Raw genomic sequence first — 22,682 nt, 5'->3', positions numbered from 1 at the left:
CACAATTTTTTTCTGTTGTAAATTTATTTGCAATATTAAACAACATTTACCTGCATAATTATCACCAAATCCTAATTACGATACAGTTAAGAAAGCTAAACCTATGGGACTTTACAGGGAAATCTCAACAGAGTGTTCTTTGTAATCTCATTTAATGGACAATTGAAAATTAATTACTAGGCAAGACTTTATTGACCTTAATTTAATTAGCGATCACCCAAGGGACAATTCCATAGACTGCCATCCATACAGTATCATCATATAGCACTCTATAGAACTGCATTGCTTACAAAACAGAAAACAATCACACTGATTTTCCAACACAAGATGCACTTTTCAGTAAGTACCACAAGTAACATGGTTTTCCTTTGATGGTCATCAGTGTCCAAAAAGTTTTTTTTCCATTTTGATGCAATATTACATAATGCTTAACAGTATAATAACCATCAATTTTAAATAATAACATAAAAGTATCATGGATATTCAGAAAATGTGACATGAAAAGGTCTTCAAGGCCATGGAAGTTAAGAGTCACACCTTCAAAATGCCAAAATGTAAACAAGAGACAACTGTACTGAAATGATTTTCTTACCATTTTCAGCACCTTTTTTACATAAAACAAAATAATCAATTTACTGTCATTTTTAAATGATCAACTAAAAAAATTGTTGACATAGGAAAAATATCAGTAGAACAATTTTAAATGTCTAATTTGCTCCATTCAGAGATTCTGAACATAGTGAATGATTGAATCTGACAAACTGTAAAGATATGATTTTATTTCCATTTTTGACACACAATAACAGGTTTATCATCATTTTTATATAATCAACTAACAATATTGTAAAGATGCAGAAAATGTCAAAAGAACAACTTTACATATCTAATTAGTTACAAAATGAGACTGTTAATGTGCCTGAGGAAAAAACACTTATATACAAAAAAATGCACAACTTCACCAAAACTTAACAAATCAAACTTATTTTCAAGACTTAATCTGTATTTTAGTAACACTGGTCACTCCTGCAAATTTCAAGACAATTGGCCAATCAATTTTCCTTAAAATGTGTAATAGGTGTTGCATATATGCTGAAAAAGTGAAAAAACAGCATAACTTCCCTTAAAATGACCTGATCGTGCTGATTTTTGAACTTGACTTGCCTATTATGAATATTCATCAATTCTGTAAGTTTCAAGCCAAAAGGTAAAATGGTTTTCCACTTATCGTGCTATCGGTGCTGCATATATGCTGAAAAAAGTGAAAAAACAGCATAACTTCCCTAAAAATGGCCCAATAATGCTGATTTTCAAACTTGGCCTGCAGATTATGAATATTCATCAGTTCTGTAAGTTTCAAGCCAAAAGGTAAAATGGTTTTCCACTTATCGTGCTATCGGTGCTGCATATATGCTGAAAAAAAGTGAAAAAACAGCATAACTTCCCTAAAAGTGACCCGATCATGCTGATTTCGAGCTTGACCTGCGTACTATAAATATTCATCAATTCTGTAAGTTTCAAACCAAAAGAGAAAACGGTTTTCCACTTATCGCGTTATCGGTAAAAGTGCACGGCGACGACGACGATGACGACAGACGCAGGTGATGGCTATATGTACAGACACATCTGTGTCTGTACATAAAAATGGAAATTAATTCGATCTGAGTTACTGGCTTGGGCACGCGACTCATAATACGTGTCAATAGAAGTTTATAGCTCTTATCTAAAGTTAACCTCTTTATCTTATCTCCTTTAATTATAGTAAAGTCTCAATAAAAATACAAGTCTGTCACGCAAAGTTAGGTATAAAATCAGGCTGCGACCTGGCAATAAACGAATTTTGATTTTTGTAACCAAACAGTGGCATTACTCTTTTCTTCGGGCATAACCCAAGTCGGGAATCGCGTACCGTACCTATAGGATCTTTCAACGGTGGATTAGAGCCCCTAGCGTCTAGATTATACCCGCGGTATATCTAAGAAGTTAGTACAGTATGCATGTTGTCTGGGTAAAAATTGTCCATGATATACAATTTTAGTCAGTTGCCGGTTTCGATATGAGAGCTATACAGGTATAGTGGTGTCAAGGTGTACACAATCCTCTGAAAATGTCAGTTATTTCAGTTTCGTTTGCAGTCTCCTGCAAAATGTTTAAGTCATTGCAGCCCCCTTTGCAGACTGCCTTCTCAAGGAGAAAGCACACTGGAGCCCCAGACTGCAAAAGAGCAGTCTCCCTGGCAGTCTCTATGGCAACCTGGGCTCCCATGGGCAGCGGGGTCTCCCGTTTTAGCTGGGTGGTATTGTTAACGTGGGGGCTGTAGCAATAGTCCAAAGGTTCAATAGTCCGAACGTTGATTGGTCCGAATGTTCACTACAAAACCTTTGGACCAACGATGCCTGTAAAGGGGTCACCACCCTAGTGGTTCAGGGGCTTATTAATTAGGCAGCCAAGTTCACAATAGTAAACCTGACCATTTATTATTATTATTATGACTTGCGAGTAACCTGGGGTGGAAATGATTTATAACATTGAATATTTTCATCACATGGGGTATATCCCCATTAAATATAGTGCAGTTCATTTTCATTTACTTACGGTTGAGAGATATTTCAAAAATTGTTGCTGTTGCAGCTGTTTTTATACAGCAGACATTTCTGCCACAGCTGATATGTAGAGACAGACATGTAATCAACAAAAGAAGATTATAAAATAGTTTATTTCACCCAATGAGGACTGCTGGCATTTTGTTGCGTTAAGCTGCACAAATTCAACTATGTGCAGCCGTGCCTGAAGTCTTAGGCATTGTAATTATGTAAAAACTGTGTACACAGAACTTGGATGAAAACTTAACAAACAAATATTTCAGATACAGAATCTCAGTACAGGAAGTGTCATCAACTCCTACACACAGGCTCACTTATATTATCTACTATTCCACCCCATCATTTCCATTATTTTAAATCACATATTTCCAACCATTTCTATTATCTGATGAATTCATAAAACTTACTTGTGCAGTTTATTCCATCTCCTGCATAACCAGAATTGCAAACACATTTGTAGCCATTTACATGTACTGCTGGACATTCCCGAGTATGCAATATTTTAGATGTGCCTGGATGAATACACAGGGCATTTGCTCCACATGTTACTGTAAATTAAGTTCCAAAAAGAAAAATGTAAGTTGATATAGTTTACTTTTAATCAACATCATTATATGACTTGATTATATAAAATATCACTTAATCATTTGGTCACTTGAAATGTGTTAGGTATGTCATCTGAATGAGGTCTGTAGAAAAACATTTTATTTCTGGTGGGTGCATTGCCTAGAATAAATGAATTCTATTTTGGACCAACGACCATTATACATTTTTAATTTTAAGAATTTATGACTTTAAAAATTCAGTATCTGTCAAATTCACAATTTCCTCACTAAAAAGATAAACTCCTTTCCGTGTCATTACCAAACGCGTTCATCAACATTGAATAAATGGTACCACACATATACATGTTGTAAATGAAGCAGATCAGGAGGGTCAAATGCAATTGCTATATTTATTTACTTAACTTCTGTCATTGTTAATTTTTTGCATTATAACCTGGAACGTTTTGCTTTTATGTACAGCCCTTATAATCTTACCTAAGTCACAATAGTCTCCATGAAAATTAGCAGTACACTTGCATGCCTGTTTGTAACTATGATGTATATTATCATATGACATTATGCAAGTGCCATTATTAAAGCAGGGGTATTCGCCAGGGTCACATTTGTCTGAAAAGGAATTTTGTAATACCAATTACATGTTATACATGCTATTTCAGTTTGCAAAGTTTATATTTATGAAATTTTATGATATTAGTTATTTTAATAATTTCTTCCAAGATGCCATTTATTTACAATTATTATGAATCCCAGTTTCATTTCTCGCATAAATTTCTCGCAGAAATATTTGCTGTTATCTACTGTCTTTATAATAAAAGGTCGGCATATCCAGAATTTAGCAGGCAAAGCTTACCATAATGGCAAATTATTCCATAATAACGTATGGGACAACTGCACTCGAAGTCTTATCCAAATTCAGATCCATATCCAGTGCGATTGCAAGACCCACCATTACGGCATGGGTTAGGCTCACATGCGTCTGAATTATGATTAAACTAAAGAGTGAACTTTGCTTATGAAATGCCAGATATATAATTAAATGATGTTTATCTATATAAACGTAATTTTGTTGCTATTTATTTTTGTAATTTTTCTTGCACCATTTATATATACTGAACAAAAATATAAACGCACAAAACTAAAATGGTCGGTTGAAATGGATAATCATGAAATATGCCCAGCTTGATGGTTTATTTGTGAACTGATGGATTTGTTTGGATTAAGTATAGTGGTCTGGTTTCACTTGGCCGCTCCCAGTGAGTATACTCAAAGGTTCAGTTTTTACACCCATAAGACTAATGGAGCATCACAGAGTGGAGGTCAATCTGCAAGACCAATACACAGACACTCTCTACCGTCTAGGCAATAAAAGGGCACACCAAAATGTGTATTTCTGTCACTTGTCAACATGCCACAGATGTCTGGAACTGTGCAATCAGCATGTTCAGTGCTGGCTGGTCAGTATCAGAAGTTGCAGCATGCCTGAATGTGCATCATTCCACAGCCAGTCGTCTGGGAACACGCTTCAGAGACACTGGTAGCATTAGGAACCACCCTCATGCACCATGTCGCCCATCAAACACCTGTGGAATGTTCTGGATCAGAGTTTTCAGCCATCATGTTCCAGCTCTCGAGAATGTTTGCAAACTGCAAGTAGCACTCCAGGAGGAATGGGATAATATCCATCAGGCCTCTATTGACAACTAAGTGATGTCCATGCGCCGCTGGTGTACTGCTCTGCACAAATTTAATGGTGTCTGTGAACTCAGGATGTTGACCCCCATGGTGTATTTGATGCCATAACTCTTGGACTTTGCATTTAAACTTCCCCTAATGCTCTCAAAGTGATGTCTGTTCGTCGAGAAAAATATGCTGTTATTTTTGGCTATATATTCTAGTTCCATATATGAAAATAAATCTACATATTCTTTCGTGTGTTTATATTTTTGTTCAGTATATATATATATATCATAGCAAGGCATCAGTAGGCCTAAAATGATCTTAATCTTACTTTCAGATCACAAATGATTTACATGATCTTAGTCCAGGGGCGAAATCCAGGATAATTTGAAGGGGGGTCCGCGGATACAAAGCCACCCTCATCCCAGTTGGTGTGGGCCCGGGTTCAGGGGCTGTTGAAGGGCCCCGAAAATTTTTGGTATTTTAAAGGGTGAATGGTGCCATTGGGTATGGTTTAGTACTATAAATCAGCTTATAAAAATCTAATTCTAACGGAGGAGGAATATTATTATGATTAGTTTCATTTTTTTCAGGAACCGAACGGGGTGTCAGGACCCCCCTGACCCCCACCTCTACATCCGCCACTGTAGAAATGATCTTACCTTGGACTGACTCTGCTTTTAAAATCAAACATTACCTCAACCTTCACAAAAACTAAGTAGCCTCCCGGGCCCTCACTCTGGGGGATACCTCCCCTTCACAATGGGGGAATGTGTGCGGGGAGACATTTATCCAATTATAGTCCAATAATAGATTTACTCATTTGTTAAGAAGATGTAAAATAATAAGTGTTCTGAAATTGCAGTTAAATTGCAGATAAACACCATTTGAAGCGCACTAGTGAGAGTGAGACTCACAACTGGCTGAAAAGAAATTTACTATTTAACCAATTACATACTTAACATTTCATTCAGTTTACAATTTAGCTACATCTTACATATAGGGAATTTAAGTATTAATATTAATCTAAAACATCCTCTTATATGTGTTTTGATGTCCACACTGTCACCATTCTTATAGTTCATCAGATTAATTTAAATTCACTTCACTTTCACAATAAAACCTTTTTTTTTACATTTGATATATCATTCATCATATTTCCTCTCCAACTCCCCTGAGCAAAAAACAGAATTAAACAAAACCAAAACTAATATAATTAATTACATTATCAATATGTTTTCCTGATGAGTAATGCAGTATAGACCTTTTATCCGTCAGTTTGGCCCCTTTATTTACATGTTCGGCAGAACAGTCCGTCAATCTACGTATATATATATATATATATATATATATATATATATATATATATATATATATATATATATATATGTATTCTCTGTCAGTCTTGTCCCTCTACTTAATTAATGAGTCTCTCTCTCTCTCTCTCTCTCTCTCTCTCTCTCTCTCTCTATATATATATATATATATATACTCTTTCAGCCTGCCCTTTTACTTACCTGATGAGACAGTGTGGCGGACCAAGACACACCCCATCAAAACCAGAAGAAGCCGCCAGAACAACAATCCCATCACTGATTGGCTGATTTTACACTTAGTGCTTTATACTTCTATGCTGGAATGAAACAAAATATGAACAGTTTGCTTATCTTTCTTCTGCAATATTTTACATCCTCAAGAAAATAAAAATGCAGAAAATATGTCATTTTGTCAATTTTGATACAATAATAAATAATGCAGTCAATCAACACTGAATTTTAATCATGCACAGGTGGCATGGTCAATAAAAGGAGCGGATCCAGATATATTTTCCTACAGAGTTCCAAATTATCTATGTTGATCCATCCTCCATTTTTGATGGTCTTCCTACAGAAAAAATAGAAACCCGTCAATGTAAACTTTAAAATCTGACCGTCTTTCAGAAGACCCAGAATATGGTCTCAATCCGCCTCTGCAATAAGATTACAGTTTCAGGACCATGAGAGTTCAAATTCAAATAAAGAATCCCAATATTTGAAAAATGATGACAGTGCATAAATAAATATAACATAATGTTTAAAGATATAAATACCAATACAACTGCTTTTGTGGAAATACAGAAAATGTGCAGAGCTTCAGGTGGATGGGAGTTAAAAGTCACATCTTAAAAATGCCAGTGTTTGACAAAAAAATTAAAAAGAAAACATAACAAAAATATTCGAATAAAGCTGCTAATCAAACTTTTACTTACTGTATTAACATGAATAACCCCATTGAGTTTGAGGATAATAATTCATCTATGACAATGATAATTTTATGGAAAGCTTATTTGCAATATTAAACAACATTTACCTGCATAATTATCACTGCTTACTTATTATGAACACTTATTTGGCAAAGAATTTAACCTATGGGAGTTTACAGGGCAATACAAGTGGTGTTTTATGTAATCTCATTTCATGGCCACATGTATCTTAATTGAAGGCAAGTGACTTAATAGCCCTGAACTTAGCTAATGATTACCCAAGGAAAAATGACAGACTGACCACCCAAATGTGACTAGCAAAGGCCTTCAGGCCCATAAGTGACACTTTAAAAAGAGGAGAAAATAATAATACACAAAATAGGAGACTGTCAATTCTCATGCAATAATTCATTATGCTTAACTGCACAGTCAATATCAAATTTTGATTATGCACAACAGGTGATACCAATGAAAGTAAAAGCACAAGGCTTCAGACCCATGAGAGTTGAAGTTCACACTTAGAAAATGCCAGAATGAGAAAAATGAAAATTTCACAAATAATGCATAAAATTAATAAAAATGATAATCCAACAGAGCTGGTTTTCTAATTTGACCTGAGTATTATAAATATTCAACAGTTCTGTAAGTTTCAAGCCAAAAAGTAAAACGGTTTTTCACTTGTTATTGGTATTGCATACACGTATATGCTGAAAAAAGTGAAAAAATAGCATAACTGCCATAAAAATAGCCCGATCATGCTTATTTTCGAACTTGACCTGCGTATTATGAATATCCATCAGTTATGTATGTTTCAAGCCAAAAGGTAAATTGGTTTTCCAATAATCCTGTTATCAGTGAAAGTGCACTGCAACGATGGCGACGGTGACGACAGACTCAGCTGAAAAAAGTAATATGATACTGTCCATCAAATAACAATATAATATGGAATACTGACAAAATTAATTTAACTTGTATAAATCAAAACCAGGAATATATGAGAGGAATCAATATGAATACTTGCGGTTTTGCCTATCATCGAAGATAGTATAAAATCAAACACGATTGTGCATGATTTTGAGAAGATTGGCGTCAGATATAATGGTAGACCTGTCAGAACAGAGCTACAATTGAGTGGAAATTACTGACTGACTTTATTGAACCAATTTTTATGCATAAACAAAAATCTAGTTGGCTAGTTAATGGTATAGGGGAAGACGGAGGCAGTGGAAGATTTAAGGTTGTGGGGTCAAGGTCGTCCTCACTCCTTCAATTTCTTTAAAAAAATCACACCAATGGTCCTCCTTGGAAAATTAGAATTTTGGCTAGCAGAATCATAGTTGTTAACTGCACCAAATGGCACCGTTCAAATGGCAAAGTTCTAAAATACCAAATTTTGGGGGCCCTTAAGAGGGTCCCCGAAACCCCACACCAAGAAAAAAACATTTTATTTATTCATTTTTATCCCCACACTTTTGAGACGAAATCCTGATATCAAGTAATCCCGCCCATTCATCGACCATTACAGTTATGAAGTTGAAACTTGAGTGATTGGTAGACCTGGCATCAGGGCTATACATGGGCACTGTAAAATTTTAATGAACCTAGTTGTCCCTGGAGGGAGGTTAATTCTAATCTTTTCTCACAATGTGTTACCTGCAATCTCCTCCTAGACCATTAGAGTGAGGTAGTTGACAAACATACACTCTTGCCCAAAAAGGTTGGTACACGGAAATTTTGGAATGCATTTTGCTCAATTTCTTTCATTGTTATTGTTATTACCAAAATTATGCCCTTTATATTGCTAAATATGTGAAGCTGGAGGATAAGCAAAGTGAAAGAGAAACAAAAAATGCAAATCTAAGATAAGCATTTATTTATTAAGGGTTTTTTCCTCATGCCCCCCGAAATGTGTATTTTTTATACAACAGGTACAAGTGAAAAATTAAACATAAATTTGTACTGTGATTGCCAATTAATATGAAATTTGGGGAGATTGTAATGAAAACCCTTCAGACTTCATTATTAATCTCAGTAGCGGGAATACTTCACCGCGAGCTTGGATTATGGCCGCCAGACGGCGTGGCATACTGTGAACTAGAGTTACAGCAGTTTGGAGAGGAATTCTGGTCCATTCAACTTGAAGGGCATCTCGAAGTTGATCTAAATTTGCAGCGGAAGTTCCACTTGTGCTGAATTGGGTATGCATCTGCGCTGCTTGCTGGCTGTGGCTTTAGCTGAATGTTGTTTTGGTGGATATAGTCGTTAATTTAGCGGGCTGTATGGGGAGTTGCATTGTCATGTTGCAATCTAAAATTGTCTCTATATATCCCTCTTGCGAATGGCTCCAAGTTCTGTTAGAGAATGCCCCTGTATCTTGCAGCGTTAAGGTTTTCATTCAAAGAAGCAATGGACAAGTGCCGTTGCTGCAAATGGCACCCCAAACATGTACAGAAACAACTCGTCCAGCTTATGTTTCTTGGATATTTTCAGTCAACACCCATTCTCCAACGAGTCTGTACATTCTCATTCTTCCATCTCTTTGATACAGTAGAAAACGGGACTCATCAGCAAGCACCATGCGATTCCAATGTTGGACCATAAGGTTACGGTTCTGCCGCGTCCACTGCAGCCTGTTTGCTCGATGTGCAGATGCCGATAGTGGCTTCTTCAACATTCTTCTTGAAGGATAGCCGTGTTCCAACAGCCTGCGGTTTACCGTCTGGCGAGACAATCGAGCCAAATGTTGGGCCTGTTGCTCCAAGGCAATGGCTTTGGCAGTTTTGACCCGCTCTCTTAGGTGCGCTACATGTATATACTGACGAAATTCGTGATCATCCCGATCATAAGAACATCTCTCCTGAGGAAGCTTCCCCCGAGAGCTTATCATATTTTGTTATTCATTATTTCATTTCTCTTTGCTGATTTATCCCTAAAAGTTGTATTTGATCTATCAAATCCAGTCCAATTCACAGTCGTCTCAAAAACCATTTTAAATTAATACAGATTGCTTGGAAGCGATATCAAAGTCTATATTTAAAACATGATCATTATTTCCATAAAATTGCAATTAATTATAATGAATAAGACTTGGTCAATTCCATGCTGTTTGATTATTAAAAGTTTGGCCGCGGCCTTGAATAATGCAACTCTGGTTGCAGCAACATAACCGTCTAGCATTTAACTTGTCGCTTGTACTATAGAAATTGTTAATCACAGTTGCGCTTACAATCTGGATTTTATAGGATACGTTTTAAGGTGTCTTCAGAGTAAAAATCATTTCACTGAAATCATGATACACAGTCAGTGTATTTTCAATTTTTATTTTTTCAATTAATAAGGTGTATTTTAAAATAAAGATTCCTTAGACGATCGCGATTTAGACTGCGGCAGTTTAAATAGATCGTAATGTTTATTACACTGATGGACGTAGTGCTTATGCATTGAATCAGCGTGTGCAGTGGTGCAACCAATCTTCAATTAATAAGGGAGTTGGAAGAACCAGCGGGTACCCGTTAAACGTTCTAATATTTAATCAACACTGAGCGGAGAACAAACAAAAAAAGATAAAGATGTGTCACTCTATGCGCTGTTGGCCGGGGAAATTTCAACAAAGCCCGACTAACAACAATGTACGTCACGGCCACCTTCAATATTTCATCCAGCTAAAAGACGAAAACAAAAATACTTTAATACCAATGTTGACTGGAGATGCATTAGAACATTTTTTTTTATTTTATGAATAAGTATTGCCCCACAACTGATCGTAGTACATCCCGCGATACGATTTCGCTCGATAGACCCTGTCTAGAACCATTAGTAAACCATTAGTTTTAAACTACCTGTCATAAAAAAACCTTGCTTGAAAAACTGAAAAACTATAAGACCATTGTTATTTTGCAAGTTTAAGCAGCGATAAATATGTTGATATATAGCAAACATTATCAGTATGATGTGCTGTAATACGTATATAACAGGAGTACTTTTCTATTGATGATGATATCTTGCTCACAGTGGGTGACGAAGAGAGGGGGGTGGTTAAACCACGTAAGTGAAGAATCACTGCACATTAAACGTGCATCGTGTGTCACTTTTACACGGTTTCTGCTAATGAAAATGTATCATATCGCAATATACTGATTTCTTCATAGAAATTCATTTTTCACATGAAGATAAGTAAATCGCCGCAAGTCAAAAACGGCTATTTTGTTTTTAAGTTCTGGGATTTGACAGAGAAGGACAGGCCTGCTTTAGATGACAGCCGGATTCGGTTGTATTTGTATGGGGATTGCTACCAGTAATTAACACAGTTTTCACATGAAGTACCATTGAAACACGGTGGTCGAGAGATAACTCATGAGCAGAGGTCAGTATAACAAGCAGCATGGTGGCCAATAAGCTATTTAACCTTTTATGTAACCTCTCTCCAACCGCGGTGATGAAGGCTTTAACAAAGTTTTTTGGTTTCTCACTTCTTTGCTTAAGCACATCCCCCCCTCTTTTTTTCAGGACTCTGCAGCTGATGAAGGTCACTTGTTGACCGAAAAGCGCTTTCTGCAACCAGTCCACCCCCCCCCTTTTTTTTCGTTTCCCCCGCCGCACTGTGTGTATCTCGTACAGTCGGCCCTTCAGGTCAAACACAAACAGAGGCGAGACACCTCTCTCACAATTTACCGAAGTGAAACAACAGCCGATAATATTGAATACGGCAATAAATAGTTATCTAACATAATTCGAATCAGAATTATAAGACGGACACGTTCTATCACCGTTGTCATCTCTTCACAAACACGTGTTAACGCATCTAAGGGACTTTTATACTTCAATCTAAACTCTAACGTCCCAAAAGAAATCTCAAAGCTTTTAACCAGGGGCGCTGTCAAAACACACGTCCCCAGGGGCCCAGTCCTGGATCGTGTTATTTTGATAAGAGTTAGTTCAACTAAGACATGAGCCGACCACCCCTAAACAACGAATATTAAATCGCAACTACAAAGGGGAGGATGTGGTGTGGTGTGAAGATAGCAACAGAGACAGAGTACAGAGTATATGTACAGGAAAAACGAGAGGATGAAGACAGTAAGTGGTTTTATTCCTTTTTTTATTTTCATGATATTCATTTATTTTCATTTTAATAATTGATTATCAATGTGTGTTGATAAATTACCAAGTCTTTGATTTTATTACATTCTCCATGTCTGTTGTAGTGGTACATGCATTCTTGTAATTCTCAATCCTGATACTTTCTCTGAATTTTTTTTAGTCAGACATGCTGTTCCCTTTACTCAGTTATGTTTAACACGTCATTACACATTATATATATTTATATATATTTATATATATATAGATATCATTTCGTTATATCTGCACAAAAACCATTAAGAAAGACACCGCACTGGAAAAAGGAAAGGGCGATAGAGCACTGAACAAGAGGAAGGCGTTGAAATGGGCAACGGCAGAAATATCTGACGCGGGGGTCTGCCAGGCTAAAGAAGTGCTCAAATTGATGTGTGGAAAATAATTTACACGCAAGGGCGATTTGAGTCCACAGTTGTAGATTAGATATCACGGTATTCAACATGAAAAATGTTAATATATCTCCTTTACGGTGATTAATTTTTATTTACTGTTTTTATATATATTGTTATTACAATGAGATCAGTACTTCTTATATTTGAACATATACTTGTATATTATTTTGCTGGGATCCCAAGTAAACTGATATGTTTTAATTCAGGCCCAGTCTTGAAAGTTCAATTGGGGAGGGGAATGACCACAGTACGCGGGAAGCTAAATCATCAATACACAAATCATAGTGTATTATTATCTCACTGATAGTAGGCATTTTAAAAATATCCTGAAAATCACGTATCACCGGGTATAATGTCTTCGTTTCACGAAGGGCGGAGAATAAACAATTGCATTCACAAGTCGCGTGAATGGGGTGCTTCACGAATCACGCTAAATAAGATGAACGTTTCACACACCTCAAGAAATAAATAGCTGTATTTTCTACAGATTTATTCTGAAAGTACATTTTTCTCTTAGAATTTGAGCAGCATTTATTTGATTTTGATTAAATACTTTAAGTTAGTCGGATATTTCAGGTACATAATGTGTTGCGTTTCTATTCTTTTTAATTTTATTTTATGTTAATGTTATTTTATTTCTTTAGCCTACGCATTTTTAGGGGTTTTGGTGACAATATTTCATCTTTCCTTGGAAGCTAGGCTTCATCGCCTTACTCAATGTGAACAAAAATACCTAATGAGTGTAATTTTTAAAACGGGGTCGGGCAATTAGGGCACACATAATTGGCATGTTATTTAACGAGCGGCCACTCTCTGCAAATACATTAAGTCGATGGATAAGTAGTAGTCGTTTTCGTTTTCATCATATGTTTACCAGATGTCTGATAAATAATGGAAAAAGCCTGACTACTTATGAATCTGTGACATTCCTGTAATTGTACTTTTGCTTAGATTTTGTTCTGGAAAGTCGTATTTAAATGTAGTTCGTATTTATTTGCGTAATTATTTTACTAGGTAAATTTTTTAATGGTATTCGCTATTGTTTAGGGTGTGCGTATAATGAGTGTACAAAATAATACATTAGTGTAAGATTACTTTCCACTTGTGAAATAAAGTAGCTGTATTGCGCTTTATAAACATAATTCCCACTGCATTTTAATGGTTATTGTTGTTTTTTTGCAATAAATTACTATAATTGAAGATTCACAAGCCTTCCTCTCATTAAAAGAAATGCTACATGAATTTGAAACATTATCAGTGCTATAAGTAATTGAAATAACTATAATCGTCCATATTTGATTAGATAAGGGTAGTAACGACTTACCTAAAATCGCCTTTATTTGATCGGAAAGGGTTATAATGACTTACCTCATATCATTTACTTCATCGGAAAAGGGTTATAAAGACGTGTCAAAAATCGCCTATATTTGATAGGAAAGGAGTTGTAAAGAGGTTGTTTTTAGACGCCTTTACTTGATCGGAAAGACGTAGTAATAGTGCAACTACAATTTTAAGCTTAGGCATAAAAGGGTAGTAAACCCGTAGACTCTGACCTTTCCGGTAGAGCTTTCCACCGTTGAAAAGGCTTGTAAAGAGAATATTCAGACCCATTTCCTGAAGAGTAAAACAGCTGAAAATTGACTTTTTGTGCTGTGACATTTGCATATGCAACCATCTAGTGTCGTATTATCATATCTGTAGGTCGCAGCATGGTCTCAGTAATCGGTAGACACAGTTACTAATATTGCAAATCTCCGCGAAAACTGACAGAACATGACAAACGCACCCCACCCCACCAGCACTGTCTCAAAACTCTGTGACATGTTTCACACACCACAGACATTCCAGTCATAACCAGTGGAGAGTGACTGACTGAAAAGTGTTCATAGTACACATGCATGTTACTTAATGTCGAGCCAATTGCTGCAACGACTCCTTTTTTGTACCAAGTATTACGTTTTAGAAATAAGAGTAAAATATTCCAAAAAGTAAACTTATTTTCGACGTGTACCAACCATTTTGGGCAATAGTATACATGTATATTAGGCATATCAAAACTTCGAAGTTGCCATACACACATTAATTCCTGGTGATAGGCTGATCATTCCCCTGTGTTTCAAGTTTCCCGTTATATGCAATGTTTTAGGAGGAGATAGCAGAAATAAAAAACACCTGCTAATGACTAAAACTTGATGTTGCTTACGCATTATGTAGTATAACATCAAAATAAACGATTCTGTGCAACAGAATTCAGCTAAAACAGCCAGTCGTTCAAATTATAGCTCGACAGCTTGTTAGCTATAAACTCCTTGAACTTAATGTTACCTGTAGTACAGAGTACATCACATACAGTGATGTAACTACATCTCATTGTTAACACCATGAAAGACAAACTTAAATATTATCTTTAGTTTGAAAGAATAATTCATTGGATAAAAATACAGTTTTAGTTAGAAAACCAGGGGACTTTTAATTTATTTACAAACACAACATGTGACTCAATATGAACTCAATATGAGCCAAATCCCATGACTGGATTAAAAGCCCCATCTCATCTCTCTCTCCCTCTTCTCCATCTTTTACTCTCTCTTAATTGACTGCAGCGCATTTCACCAATGTATCTGCAGTTTTGCATTACAGTTAAGTGAAACTGTTTAAATGAACCTCAGTGAGAGCATATCCAATTACAGGGCCGTAGCCTCCGGGGGGGGGGGGGGGGGGGGCAGGGGGGGGGGGGCAGCTGGAATCTGGAATTTGGAATTTTACACACCACACCCTCCCCCCTCGGTAGGTTCGCCCCCTCGTGTCCGCTTACTGCCCCCCCCCCCGGCATTTTGCTCAGGCTACGGCCCTGAATTAAGTAGTGTAATTCCCTTTCTATGCATCTCATGTCTCTCTATCTAAGCCACATAAGGGCACTGGTAGTTCGACTAAAAGCTTTTATCGATTTTATTATTTTGACTTGTGGCACTGTCAGCAGTAAATAAAGTTCATATTATTGCAAAACAGATCGTGGAGCAAGAAATGCAATCTTTACCTTCCAAACTCGATGGAAAGATCAGCAGAAGTTCAGTAAGATCTATACCTGTGTTTCATAGATTATTGAAATGCATTTGACAAAATAAAATATGAAGACCTCTTCAAAACCTTTGGACAGTTGAACCTGGATTGCAAAAATCTAAGAATTTCACAAAACCTTTACTGGAAACAAGTAGCAACATAAAGATAGACAGTGAATGCAGTGAATTCAAACCAATCTATACAGGAGTAAAACACTGGATATGCGACGTGTGTCATCACCATATATCTCTTTAATATCTACTGGTACAGTGAAATGATTCTATGCAACATCTGTGATCATGATCATGATGGAGTGATAGTTAATGGCAAAAACATCAACAATCTAAGGTATGCAGACGACACAGTACATATTGCAGTCTCTGAAAAACAACTCCAAAGAATGCTCAATACAGTGTCAAAAAAAAAAAAAAAAAAAAAAAAAAAAAAAAAATATAAAGACTTCCTTGTAAACCTGCTGCAAACTCAAAGGTACAATTATGAACTAAGCATCAGTGGAGAGTGGATTCCCAGTAACACATAAAAACCACTTCTACTGTAGTTTCTTACACCACTCAAATAAATTTAACATGCCAAGAGATTAACTGAATAAATCACTCGATCAGCCATAAAAAAGCTTTAGATGGCTCCTTTCCTTAAATTTTTGGTCAGAAATTTAAACTACTTATCTGACCTAAACTCTGCCCCATATATATATATACAGTATAGAAAGCTAGCAGAAAAATCCGTTCAAATATCACTTTTAGGGTAATATTGAAGAATGTATTTTGGTAATTCTCTTAGTTAAACTATTTGAAACTATTTGCTGGTATTTGGGTTAGTCTTTTGTGGCATAAAATTGAACTCATATGCATCTGTAAGATGTTCTTGCAAAGTTGTTACTGGAGATATGTGTTTCTGTCCTCATTATAAAAGGCAGGTCTGGTTGTGCTTAGTGCAAGTAAGTCAGTTTACGATGTAGTTAAGTGACATTAATTCATTTAGTTGTCTATAAAAATTTGAAAAGTTATATATACGTATTAAGGAAGGTGTGTTAATTGGAGCTCACAATTAAGTTATTATTGATTTTATCATCTGACTTTTCAGTTAGTAAAATGCACAGCCTTTGATATTTAATTCAATATTTATTTTAATATTTGTCTGAGTACAATGTAACAAATTAAATGGCATGACAAGATACTGTGCACTCATAAGGTTCCACATTCAGGTATACTGTATTTAATTAACAAGTACATAAACAATATATATACGATACTGCACAAAGACAATCAACTTAAACAAGGCAGCAAAGCTGTCAAATGTACAGACAAAAACAGAAAATAAAAATGCAGAAAATGGGTCATTTTGTCAATTTTGATGCAATAATAAATAATGCTTATAATAGCACTGTCAATCAACACTGAATTTTAATCATGCACAACAGGTAACAAGGTATATAACAGGAGCAGATCCAGAGGTATTTTCTGACAGTATTCCAAATTATCTTTGTTGATCCATCCTCCACTTTTGATGGTCTTCCAACAGAAAAAAATGATACCTGTCAATGTAAACTTTAAAATCTGACCGTCATCTGAAAGACCCAGAAGACGGCCTCAATCCACCCCTGCAATAAGATTACAGTTTCTGCACCATGAAAGTTCAAATTCACATAATGAAAATCCCAATATTTGAAAAATGTTGACAGTGCATAAAATAATATTACATAATGTTTAAAGACATAAAAACATATGCAACTGCTTATGTGGAAATACAGAATGTGAAGAGCTTCAGGTGGATAGGAGTTGAAAATGCCAGTGTTTGAAAAAATATTAAAAAGAAAACACAACAAAAAATTCCAATAAAGCTGCTTTTCAAACTTTTAATCTTGCTGTATAAACATGATATGAATAACCCCAATGTGTTTGAGGATAATAAGGCACTGTTATTCATCTATAACATTAATGTTGGCATTACACAATTTTTTTTTTCTTTTGTACACTTATTTGCAATATTAAACAACATTTACCTTCATAATTATCACCGATTCTTAATTATGTGACACAGTTAAGAGAGCGTAACCTATAGGACTTGAATGGGAAATATCAACGTGTGTTTTATGTAATCTTATTTAATGGGCACTTGAAAATTAATTAGGCAAGTGATTTTATAGCTCTGAATTGAGCTAGCGATTACCCCAAGGGACAATTACCACCATCCGTAAACAGTAGCCCCATATAGCACTCTATAGAGCTGCATTGCTTCCAAAACAGAAAACATTCACACCTATTTCCAACACAAGCTGCACTTTAGTCCTATGAAACTTTTCAGTAAGTTAGAATATCATAAGTAAAATGTTTTTTCCATAATGGTCATCAATTGGCCAATTGATTTTCCTTGAAATGTGTTATCAGTATTGCATATATGCTGAAAAAAGTGAAAAAACAGCATAACTACCATAAAAATGGCCCGATCAGGCTGATTTTCAAACTTGACCTGCATATTATGAATATTCATCATTTCTGTAACTTATAAGCCAAAAGGTAAAACAGTTTTTCGCTTATCGTGTTATCGGTGTTGCATTTAAAATAGCATAACTTCCATAAATATGGCCTGATCATGCTGATTTTTGAACTTGACCTGCGTATTATGAATATTCATCAGTTCTGTAAGTTTCAAGCCAAAAGGTAAAATGGTTATTCACTTATCGTGTTATTGGTGAAAGTGCATGGTGACTACGACGGCAATGACGGCGATGACGACAGATGCAGGTGAAGGCTATATGTACAGACACATCTGTGTCTGTACATAAAAACAAAAGACAATTCGATTGAGAAGTAGTACCCTATATCTACCTTGCCTACATTATAATTGAATACTCTGTGATGAACAGAAGACAATTTGACATTTATATATGTTGCAAGCTGTCTTTCTCATCAGTCATCACACTAAATGAGTAAAATTTCAATTCATGAATAATCTCTCTCTCTCTCGAAGTCAAAATTGTAGTAATGTTAATGACAGTTCTCTTAACCTCTGCAACAAGACTTTACAAGTACCAATGTCTCCAAATATATATTTTAAAATACAATATTATAGGCACTGGTTCACAACTGGATATGAAGGAAACAATATATTTCTGATCCACATGTGTCATGCAATCTCAACTTGATGGTACATGTAAATTAAAAGCGAAAATTGCACTGATAATTTTTTCCTAATGACAAAATATACCTCATCAGATCAGGCAGGAAGACCTCACAGTAGCAAGTCAGTTTTACTCTTATAATAGGCTGTGCCAGTGATGTGATAAAGCTTACCTCACCAGATCAGGCAGTAAGACCTCACAGTAGCAAGTCAGTTTTTCTCTTATAATAGGCTGTGCCAGTGATGTGATAAAACATATCTCACCAGATCAGGCAGTAAGACCTCACAGTAGCAAGTCAATTTTACTCTTAGGCTGTGCCAGTGATATGATAAAACTTACCTCATCAGATCAGGCAGTAAGACCTCACAGTAGCAAGTCAGTTTTTCTCTTATAATAGGCTATGCCAGTGACATGATAAAACTTACCTCATCAGATCAGGCAGTAAGACCTCACAGTAGCAAGTCCGTTTTACTCTTAGGCTATGCCAGTGATGTGATAAAACTTACCTCATCAGATCAGGCAGTAAGACCTCACAGTAGCAAGTCAGTTTTTCTCTTATAATAGGCTGTGCCAGTGACATGATAAAACTTACCTCATCAGATCAGGCAGTAAGACCTCACAGTAGCAAGTCAGTTTTACTCTTAGGCTATGCCAGTGATGTGATAAAACTTACCTCATCAGATCAGGCAGTAAGACCTCACAGTAGCAAGTCAGTTTTACTCTTAGGCTATGCCAGTGATGTGATAAAACGCACCTCACCAGATCAGGCAGTAAGACATCCAAGTGTCAAGTAGGTTTCACTGAATACTGGGACAGTGCTGCAGTGTTCCTCATAGTGGAAGTAGCACACAAAAAGCCATCCAATCACAATCAAGTTCATTTGAATACATCTGTTCGTTTCCGCATCCAATTTTCCTAAACCATTCGCAGGTAATGTACAGACCCGCTTTTTCTGTTCAGCATGAAACATGTTTTATCCATTTCGAAAAATGAGGTGACTTTTAGCAGTATGCAGTTTAATACTATATACCCTGAAATATATCATTATGTGACTTTATTTGAGTTCTTTAGTTCATTTTCTTCTTTATATATCAATGTATTGTATTTAGAATATCGAAAGGGACAGTGCTGATCAACACATTTATGATACTTACAAACAGGGTTGGTAATGTACTAATTAATTAAATTCATTTTACCTACTGAAATACCTGAAAATAATTTTCAGCCATCACTCAGTAATCCTCATTGGTTGTAGATATAGCAGTGTGTTCAGATGATTTAACTATGACAATTGCAAATAAAGCCACCATAAATTGCGTAGTTGTAGACAAAGGGGTAAAGAACGATCCAACACCACCAATACCACTTAGCATCTTAACATCCTACAGCAGGTATTGTTTATGTCCCCAGATGGTGGAGAACCCACATCCTCTGGCTCCGGAGGTGAACCCTTTGGCCTAACCTTAAGATGGTCTGTATAGAGAACAGCATGGAGAACACCATGAAACCAAAACAGCACAGATTTCACCCTTAAACAACTAGCATGATATCATGACAGCAAAATGACATTTATACTTTTTCTCCCGCAAAAAATGTCTATGAACATTATATTATACAGGCCCGTAGCCAGCAATTTGAAAAGGGGGTTATTTTTCTGAAGAAGTGGACCTTTCACCCTGAAACCTCCGTGTACCTAGATTAAATTGTACCCTGAGGGGACCTTTTCCCGGCAAAAAGGGGGTTCTTTCGAACCGACCCCATCCCCCTGGCTAAGAGCCTGTTATATTATATGACTGTGTATAACCTCTAGTTTTATATAAAGTTGTCTTATTTTGACTACCAGGATATATATCCACCTTAAATCATCATAGAACAGTTTGTACACTGTTTCAGGGACATTGACTAGAAACTCAATCTCTCTTAATATCCATTAAATATCGCAAGGTGTGCCATTAATATCATTCTCATGAGTCTTCTGGCTCAGGGGTGGACTCTATGGTACTGACCCCAAGATGCATGATCTGTACGGGAGCTTCTCAATAGTCCGAAGGTTCATTGGTCTGAAAAATCGTAACATTTTCACCAGTTTATTAATCAAGGGCCCATTGGTCCGAAGGTTCTATAGTGAACATTTGGACCAATGAACCTGCAGACTATTAAACCTTTGGAGTATTACTATGGCCCCATCTGAAGACAACATCATAGAGACACCACTGAACCAAAACAGCACAGATTATACTTTTTCTCCAGCAAAAAAAGTCCAGGAACATTATATTGTATTACATGTGTAACCTCCAGTTTTATATAAAATTGTTTGAAGTCTGATTTTGGCTTATGGGATATAAATAACCTTAAGTCATCATGGAACAGTTTGTACACTGTTTCAGGGAGATTGACTAGACACTCAACCTCTCTTAATGTCTATTTAAAATTACAATATGTGTCATTGATATCATTCTCATGAGATCTCTCTCTTCATTTGTATTAGCTCCTCTCTATTTTCTCTCAGCATAACAGTATGAAAAGTTGGACTACAGCATTTCACCTGCATCTGTGGTTTTTTGCATAAGTGCATGAAACATTTTTAAAACAAAACATTAATGGAACCAGAATGAGGACACATTCATTTTAGTGTTGAATCCCCCCCTTCGTTCTATCTCTCTCTACCTGAAACATTAGCACATCCGTAGCTAGAATAAAAGCTTATCAACTCCATTATTTACTTTCACAAAATATTCTACCAGGACAACTAAATAACTAAGAAAAAAACCTATATAGAAATGTCTGCTTTATACATCTCTGAATCTCATTACTTGTGCGAAAGAAATGAAGCATTATATTTTCCTACGTAACAAGTACAGTACATAATGAAATAATGATATGAAATAAATAGCTGTAGAAATAACCTTTTTATAAATATGCAACATATTGGTATATATCAGTTGGTTAAGAAGATATCCACTTTCCTGGCAGCCCCTCTCCACAACCTAACATATAAGTGTGATATGTTTAATATTGGCTTCCCCTAAGTATACTGTCTTTTTTTCTGTACAGACGCAGCATATCTGTAAATATGGCCATCACCTGTGTCTGTTGTCACCGTCATTGTTGTTGTTGTTCTGCAATGCTTCAGCAATAACACAATAAGTTGTCACCTGAAAACCAGTGAGTTGTCATGAGCTGTTGTCTTCAAACTAACAGAACTGATGAATATATGTAAAATATAGGCAAAGCTTGAAAATCAGTTTCATCTGACCATTTATGCAAAAATAATGCTGTTTTTAATACAGTAAGCTTGTCAACATTGTGATTTTAGTATGATTGTCACCTCGAGGACTCTCTTTCCAAATATTTGGTACTTGTGACATAGTGCCAACACTTTAAAATCTGGTTAAATATTTTTGCCTAATGAATTCTTTATTTGAATCCATACCCTTAAAAAGCAGAAAACATTGTTTACTTGCAAGATAGATCATTTATTTACTTCTTTCCTATAAAGAATTTTCCCTACGGAAGATGTCTGTCACTTCTTCTTTGTGGTCTTCACTGCTGCCTTGGTCATTTTTTCCTTCTCAGTAAATTTTATTTATCTCATGAAAATTCTGAATAATGGATCCAGAAAAAAAGGTACCAAAAAATCCCGGAAGCTATGTATTCAAAAAAGCAAAGGAGAAAGTCTGAACAGAAATGATGAAGGCACTATCAATAAAAATTGTCGTTTTCAGGCCTTACAGATGAAATGGCAGTTCGTGAACTACAGTCCCGGGTTTGTGATCGACATATTAACGCCCAAACTGCGATGTCATGGCGCAAACATTAAATAGTTGTCACGAGCACTGCAATGGAAATCAGAAATCGCAAACAGTA

General features: G+C 36.0%; 1 protein-coding gene across 1 annotated transcript in view; it reads right to left on the bottom strand.

Annotated features, from left to right (window-relative positions):
• Window positions 1–19,637, bottom strand: part of LOC147762760 (uncharacterized) — a 33,635-nt gene extending 13,998 nt beyond the window's left edge. Inside the window, exons 1-2 of the mRNA XM_087007701.1 lie at window positions 19,570–19,637; window positions 6,361–6,476 (exon numbers count right to left, since the gene is read on the bottom strand). Coding sequence (XP_086863827.1) covers window positions 6,361–6,433 — 73 coding nt within the window. The 5' untranslated portion in view covers window positions 6,434–6,476; window positions 19,570–19,637. The remainder of the gene's footprint in view (window positions 1–6,360; window positions 6,477–19,569) is intronic.
• Between the last annotated feature and the right edge of the window lie 3,045 nt (window positions 19,638–22,682).

This window comes from Lingula anatina, chromosome 3 (genome assembly GCF_051362555.1).
Source record: "Lingula anatina isolate TDL-2025a chromosome 3, LinAna3.0, whole genome shotgun sequence".
In the NCBI taxonomy this organism is placed as follows: domain Eukaryota; kingdom Metazoa; phylum Brachiopoda; class Lingulata; order Lingulida; family Lingulidae; genus Lingula; species Lingula anatina.
The sequence above is the reverse complement of the archived record's forward strand: the minus strand, read 5'-3'. Positions and strand labels throughout refer to the sequence as shown.